This window comes from Spea bombifrons, chromosome 7 (assembly GCF_027358695.1).
Source record: "Spea bombifrons isolate aSpeBom1 chromosome 7, aSpeBom1.2.pri, whole genome shotgun sequence".
NCBI lineage: Eukaryota > Metazoa > Chordata > Amphibia > Anura > Pelobatidae > Spea > Spea bombifrons.
This window is the reverse complement of record NC_071093.1, coordinates 17412501-17420076: the sequence shown is the minus strand read 5'-3', so window position 1 is coordinate 17420076 and position 7576 is coordinate 17412501. Positions and strand designations below refer to the sequence as shown.

Below are 7576 nucleotides of genomic sequence, written 5' to 3'. Positions count from 1 at the left end.
CAGATCTGCCTTTTCTAGAACCACAGTATTGCATGGAGGGCGATTAGCAAGTTCTTCAGCTGCCAAATGCATGTCTTCGCAACTGAGATTGTATGTTGTTGGTAGAGTAAATTCCTAGTTATGCAAAGGAATTCTAACAGGCCATGTATGTAGATTTTAAAGTCAGTTATCAAATATAAAACAGATCTAAATTGTTTCCGGTTGCGTGAATGAATGAACACCACATTTCAAACGTGAATGTTACGTATGTCTCTCTCACTCGTGGTACCCGCAATATGAATGGTGAATCAAAAGTGCTGCCTAGCGGAGACTGAATATGATGATTTTGCGTGACGTTATCCCCACAGACGTATCACTAGCGGCAAAATTACGTTAATTTACATGCTCCATCCTTATATGCTCCCCTGAGCCTACTTCCCCCTCCAAAATGAGCGCGTTCACGAGCAAATCCCGCGTCAAGACAAGCAGGGATAAGGGCGGGGCCCTACGTGTGGGGGAGGGGAACGGACCGAAGAGCGCGCTTCGTGCACGCGCGATACTGCTCACGTGGTACAATTCCTCCAATAGGATAGCGCTATAATGTGGGGTGAATTACAAGGCTGATAAAAGCGAGAAGGCGAAAAAGAAACTACATCCCCTCACCTATATAACGTCAGAAGCGAAAGAGCGGGAGAGACTGAAACAATCATGTCCGAAGAAAAGGCGAAGGTAAGGCTCGTACCTAACATCGTATGAAGCATGTTATTACTAGAGGTAACTAAGATTATAGTAGCGGAGAAACGGGGCCCTTAGGTCGCTTGGAGCCGGTGAATACAAAATGGCTTCCTCTGGAGTCCCACAGGCGTGGAGGGGGGCTAATTGCTTTATGCTGGCCTAGAACGGATATGTTTGTTACTGAGGTAGCATTTGCACCTGAGCGGTTTTCGCAGAATTACTATCCCGGGGGATGCGCGATAGGCCCGGCCCATGAGAACACACGTGTGGCGGGCGTTCTCTGTATTCATGGTCAGCCCGCGTGTTGCTAGTGCTCCACCCTCTTGCTTATTAATGAATCTCGAGCGAGCCCCCTGTACTGTAATTCTTAACTATTAATGGTTTTTAGGCGCGCTCTACACAAAGTGGGGTATTGTCCAGTTGTGCTATTTAACCCACGCTGGAGAGGCTAATGGAGCATGCTTCGTTACCGTTTGCTAGTGCGGCTCGCTCGGCCCGGTAGTAATAATCTCCAGAACATTCATTGTTGTTTTTCGGGTTCCAACAAACTTGTGTAACTACCTCGTTACTTGTTCGTATCAGCAACAAAGCGCCATAGTTCCTTCGGGTAGTTTGAGGCCATTTCCATTTTGGAGACACTCGTTCTCCTTTCCTTTCAGCGCTACGGAATATGATGGCGCCATATAAAACCATAAATCGTGTGCATTGGCTCTGTGGCTTGCTGTAGAACTCTACCGTGGCTAAGCGTTGTCTAAGGTAGCAGGTTAAACTGGTTAACAACTCCTAAATTGTCGGATGTGAGACTAGTGAATTAAGTCGGGTAGTGTCCGAATTATAAAGCAATCAGTCTTGTATTGTGTCCTGTTGAGTACATGATTAGAACAATAGTGGTCCCAAGTAAGGTTAAACCCAGCATTGGTGAACTTTCTAAAGATAAAGGTTATGGCATGAAGTGAGAGCAGTAAGCATTGACATGTAGGTAAAATGTTAGAAACAAGTTATGGATTCACCGTCAGGTTAGTGGCTGTCCCGGTAGCTGGGATCTTGATAAGAAAAATGTAATGTTTCCACATGGCTCGAATTGTAGCCTTTGCTTATCTTAGGACATCATACAGGAGCTCGTATTAAAGCGACTGTCAACAAAAAAATGTTCTTTACTTTGGGGGGGGGAGGGGACACTGGTTCTTGCATGGACATACTTAGGATTGTCTATAACAGTTTTGTAAAAGTTTACACATGTGACTTGGTATGATGTCCTGAAGAATGTATAGAGTTGTGCCATGTTAAGAGAGCTAATTTGATAAAGATTACTATTGGCTGATGTGTAATGGATTGCAAGCTTCTGGGATTATGTAGGTCTCAAGTGGTATTAAAATATACCTGAAGAAGAGACCTGGGTAGTATTAAAAGCTTGCAATTTGTTGATAGTTCTCTAATAGAGGTATCATCTTTACCAAGTTTGCTTTCTTTTGATTTTGGTCCAAAGTACCAAAGGTAGAGCAGATGTTCTGTTGCTATGGCAATTGCATTCAATTTGACTTGGCCTTTTTTGCAAAAATGTAAATGCCCTCATGACCATGTTGTTGTACTAAAATGCCCTGACTTGATGTAAATTACTTCAGTATAACCTAGCATCTCTAGCTACTGAACTACAGTTTCTAGTAGACCCAAAACATTCTATACAATTTTTTTCATCAGGTTTTTGATGTGTTCGTTGCCCCATGCTTTCTACAGTCTCCGCCAACCGTGCTTGTTTCCTTGTCTCCTTTTCTGCAGTTCCACTTCTGTTGCTGCCTCTTGGAGTAAATCCACAAAAGGGGTGGAGCCACAGCATGCCCTTTGGGGACAGCCTCTCTGTTCCTCCAATGGGGTGGTTGTGCAGAGGCTCCACCTTTTTTTCGGAAGCACTCCGGGAGGCCTGGTTAATGGAGCTGATACCAGGGAGAAGTGGAACAAGAAAGGGAGATGGGGACACAGATTCAGATGACGTGGAAGCTAGGGAGACATCGTGTCTGTGTGTGAAGATGCAAACATTTGGAGCTTTCTGTGTTTTCACTGGGATCCTGTCTCGTTCTTGAACACTTGTGCCAATTTAGTTAACTTGCACACTGTTACAATTTGTACAGATCTGAATGCACAAGCCCAGGTTTTAGTACTAGTTTCTCAAGAATAGCTTACCTGTTGTGATTCTGTGAATGAAGACTGACTGCATGAAAGTGTTTAGTACCATGGACATTATTTTATATAGCGCCATCAAATTCTGTAGCGCTGTACAATGGGTGGACAGGACACAAGGAGTGTTTGACATAACCATTTTATTTACAGACAACAGGTGAGGAGGGCCCTTCTCAAACAAGCTTACAATCTAGAGGGATTTAGAGTGTATTTACACAAAAGGTAAAAGGTCTGTTAGGGATAGACCAGCCACACTAGTGAAGGTATTGCAGGAGAGGGACTAGGAAAGGTGAGCTAAAGGAGGGCGTTTAATGTTGTTGTGGTGTGTGTGTGTGTGTGTGTGTGTGTGTGTGTACATGCATGCATGCATGCATGCATACATACATACGTGCGTGGGCAGAGAAAAGCGGATAGGCTGGGGGAGAGCATTCCAGAGGATAGGGGTAGCCCTTGAAAAGTCTTGTAAGCATGCAAGAAATCGAGGGAGAGGATAGAAGGCGAACATTGGATGAGCGGCAAGACCGGTTAGGAGTGTATTTAGAGATGTAGAGTGAGGAGATGTAGGGAGGGGAACTGCAGTGAAGGGCTTTGAAAGTAAGAGTAAGGATTTTGAAATGAATCCTGAAGTGCACAGGCAGCCAGTGAAGAGACTGAAGGAGGGGAGAGGTGTTAATAAAGCGATGAGAGAGGAAGATAAGTCTGGCAGCAGCATTCATGGTGGATTGTAGAGGGGAGAGACGGTTAACAGGGAGACCGGCTAAGACAGTTAAGTTAAGGCGGGAGATGATAAGGGCATGGACGAGAGCCTTAGTGGCATCTTGTGTTAGGAAGGGACGGATGTGGGCAATGTTTTTAAGATGGAGATGGCAGACTTTAGACTGACTCAAAGGTCAGAGACGAGGGTGACGCCAAGACAGTGGGCATGATGACACAGGGAGATAATAGCACCATTAACGTTGAGGGGAAACTGATGGTGGGGAAATCCTAGTGCTGGGGGAGAGAGGGAAGATGAGAAGTTTGGTTTTGGAGAGATTGAGTTTCAGGAAACGTGCAGGCATCCAGGTAGAGACAGAGGCAAGACAGTTACACAATCTAAGACAGAGGGAGAGATGGATCTGGTGTCATCAGCATACAGGTGGTATTGAAAGCCAAAAGATGCGATCATTTTGCCAATTGAGGAAGTGTAGAAAGAACAGAAGGGGTCCTAGAACTGAGCCTAGGGGTACCCCCACTGAGAGAGGGAGGGGAAGTGTTACTGGAGACAGATGCTGAAGGTAGGATCATAGCGGTAGGACGTGAACCAGGAGAGGGAACCGTGTCACGGAGCCCAAGAGCATGAAGAGTTTTGAAGGACCAGAGCAGCAGAGAGGTCCGGTAGGATTAGTATGGAGTACTGCAGTAGTTGAACTAGAAAATGGCTTCTAGGAAAATCAATACATTATCACATGTTCAGTTGTATCATGCAAGTTGCAGTGTTTATTGGCCTTTTTAATGTCATGAAGAAAATTGCCAAGGACTAAATATTTGTCATTTTAAATTGTGTATTCTCTAACAGGAAACTGTAAAGACTGAGAATGACCACATCAACCTGAAAGTTGCAGGCCAGGATGGATCAGTTGTCCAATTCAAAATAAAGAGACATACTCCTCTCAGTAAATTAATGAAAGCATATTGTGACAGACAGGTGGGTATCCTACACGTTGATCTTGCAGCTTCATAAATGCTCAAATTCATAACGTTCCATAAGTTAAAATGCTTTTTAATAATTTTGCAGGGCAATACATTGAAACCAAAAGGATAAAATATTGCAAACAAACTTTTGGTTGTTTCATATCTTTGATAAAAGTACAATATCAGAATGTCCAGGGAAAACCCATATAGTGAACTGTTGAAGTCTGTGTGTAATGGACAGCTTGCACCTGTATATGTGCTGGAATTGCATCCAACTCCCTTATTACCAGTTGCAAGCCTAGGGTATCAACTCTTACGATTTTACTGGGACTATCCCTTAGTCTATATTCTCAAATTGGCCAATAGTTAATACAATTTAACATGAGGCAACACTCTGCTAATTTTATTTATTTTTGTTTTCTAGGGTTTGTCAATGCGACAGATAAGGTTCAGGTTTGATGGGCAGCCTATTAATGAATCTGACACACCTGCACAGGTGAGTAATTTGTTCCAAGATCAAGAGCCTAGAGTAAAATCAACAAAGCAATTCTGTGACAGTCCAGGTGTCACTCAATATATATTTGTATAAGATGCTTCAGGTTTAATACTCTGTATGAAAATGGCAGCGATGAGGCTCCACTTGGCTTATTCTATATTTTGCTTAGATGTCTAATCATTTGACGGATGGTAGAATACTAAACTGACTTCCATTCATTAAGTATAAATATATCTTGTTGTCCCTCTATCCTTCAGCTCGAGATGGAAGATGAAGATACTATTGATGTGTTTCAACAACAGACAGGCGGCTGGTGCTAATTATCTTCAGGAGGCCTGGCTCCCATTCTTGCTCCTTGCATACCCCTGCCCTTTGGAGTTGCTATTAAATAGTAACAAAAGGAACAATGATCACAACACTTCTGAAAATAACTGACTTTTCTAAGTAACATCCTTCCTGACAATCCCCATACCAGTTGCAAGTGCTGCAGGTTCTGTTGTAAAAAGGCCCATGAAATAGTTTTCTTTAATTTGTGCCTGCCCCCCCCCCTTTCCCTATATGTAAATAGAGGAGCAAATCCCCAAGTAACGTCTGGGCCAGACTGCCTGTAATATGGTCATTATACCATAGAACAAATTTGAGTATTGCCCATAAAGGCACTTTGTGATTCATGAATCAAAGGAGAGGGGAAGGTTGTATATTTTATTCACCATTATGCTGTAAAAGTCTGGGGTGCTTAAATGTGATCATAATAGGTAACTTAGTTTTTTGTTTTAACAAAAAAGCAGTGGATACTGCCTTAAAGTGATGGTCAATGTTTTAAAAAGTCATTTGGGTGCTACATGCTGGCCTTGCATATGGGATTACATCTATCCAGGCATCCATGCAGTTTTATAGCCAGCATATGCTTCCATCACATGTTGTGGTATTCATACCAGCCCTGTGACCGCTCTGCTTAACCCAGTCTTATTGGTCACAAGTTTGGGTTGATAACAATTGAAGAAGAAAAAACAAAGCTAGAACTTAAGTTGCGCAGTGACTTTGCCCTTGGTAACTGTGGTACCGTGTATGTTAACGAGGGGCAGACCTGCCTCCAATACCAGACATTTTATGGGTATGGTGTTTAACAGGTGACTTTTTTTTTTATATTATCCAGACAGGACGGTTTTAAAATATCCTATAAAGAGGTAAATGCATTGTATTTAAACAGATTTCTGAAGTACACATCACTGCTAACTAGAGTGGCTATTTTTATTTTTTGACAAATTTGCAGAGCATTAGCTGGTTTTATTCCAACACTTCATAACTTTTTCATTTATGCCTATATTCCTGTCCTATTACTTATGCCAGCTCAGTACTTAAATTAAGACCTTGCTTTAAAGTAGGAATATTATTTGTAACTCATTAGTCCTTAATGTAGTCTTGGTTTTCTTATACTTTACTGGATAATTATTTCCACAACAAAATAAAGAAAAATCCGAACCCAAGTCTTCAGTGAAGTGGTATCTTCTTTTTGCATTCCCGTCATGGTATCTTCTTGTGAGTTTTGTGGTTGTGTTTTTGTTTTGTTTTGTTTTTTCTGCTCTCCCTACAAAGGGCTGTGGTGAACCCACCATGACTAGTATGTCTACTTGTTGACCTTGGGTGTACTCCCATTCCCTGTTACTAAAACATACTCAATGTGGGTTTTTTTGTGTGAAAAGCAAAATGTAAGTACTGTTGAAAAGCTTTAGTGTAGTTGCCAAATAATAAAAAAAAATACGGACTTAATGTTAAATATCACAAGTTGGGACTTGCAATGTGGCATTTCAACTGAAACCAATTCCTTAAAGCAGAGGCCCTAAAACAGTGCAGTACAAGGTACTGTAAATGTAATTGACAAACTTACTTTCTGTGGACCTGCAGACTGCTATTGTCAGCCATGTTGTATGGCAGTGTGAAGTAGTCATTTCCTTGTCATTAGTTGGGGTCTGTTCAACAATGAACCATTGGAATGGTTACCACAGACGGTATAGGGTCAGGGTATTTAGTAGATGGGTTAAGATGACAAGACATATCAGGCAGCTGTGTATTTGACATTTGTATAACCATTTTATGCAAAAAGTAGCAAACGATGGGTTGAGGTAGGCCATAACTTGGTTAATTTATTAAGCCTCCCAGTTCATCAGAACATCATATGGGACAGTATGTGCAAGGTGTTTTACCTTTCATGTTTGCACAATTCTTTGACAAGGTGCACACTCAAAGGCTATATAGCTGGCTCTACTAGCCATGTTTCCACCAACCCTTCTGTTTACAAAATTCATATTGGTTATAATACACAAGTAAAAAAAAAAACAAAAAATCAAATAAGTATAGGAATACTAGATGGTATATTTACTATATATAATATTTGCCTGTTTACTGATCTTGGTGCAGTATATGGCATCGCTGTACTTTTTGAGAGAATACTATTAAGTGGTCTGCTTTACTTTCTTTGGTAATGATGTGGACAGAGTGGGTGTTGACGAGTGCTCAGCC

The 7576-nt window shown here is 41.8% G+C and overlaps 1 protein-coding gene across 1 annotated transcript; it reads left to right on the top strand.

The window, feature by feature from the left end:
* Positions 1–491: 491 nt before the first annotated feature.
* SUMO3 (small ubiquitin like modifier 3) lies at positions 492–6543 on the top strand. The gene is made up of 4 exons (XM_053470739.1): positions 492–708; positions 4445–4573; positions 4985–5056; positions 5314–6543. The coding sequence occupies exons 1-4, from the start codon at positions 688–690 to the stop codon at positions 5374–5376; spliced, it is 285 nt and encodes a 94-aa protein (XP_053326714.1). The 5' UTR covers positions 492–687; the 3' UTR covers positions 5377–6543.
* The last annotated feature ends 1033 nt before the right edge of the window (positions 6544–7576 follow it).

Excerpts from the sequence above, each read along its gene's own strand:
- SUMO3 (XM_053470739.1), top strand. The coding sequence starts at position 688 with ATGTCCGAAGAAAAGGCGAAG. Across the intron at positions 4,574-4,984 it reads AAGCATATTGTGACAGACAG|GGTTTGTCAATGCGACAGAT; the intron begins GTGGGTATCCTA and ends TTTGTTTTCTAG. Across the intron at positions 5,057-5,313 it reads AATCTGACACACCTGCACAG|CTCGAGATGGAAGATGAAGA; the intron begins GTGAGTAATTTG and ends TCTATCCTTCAG.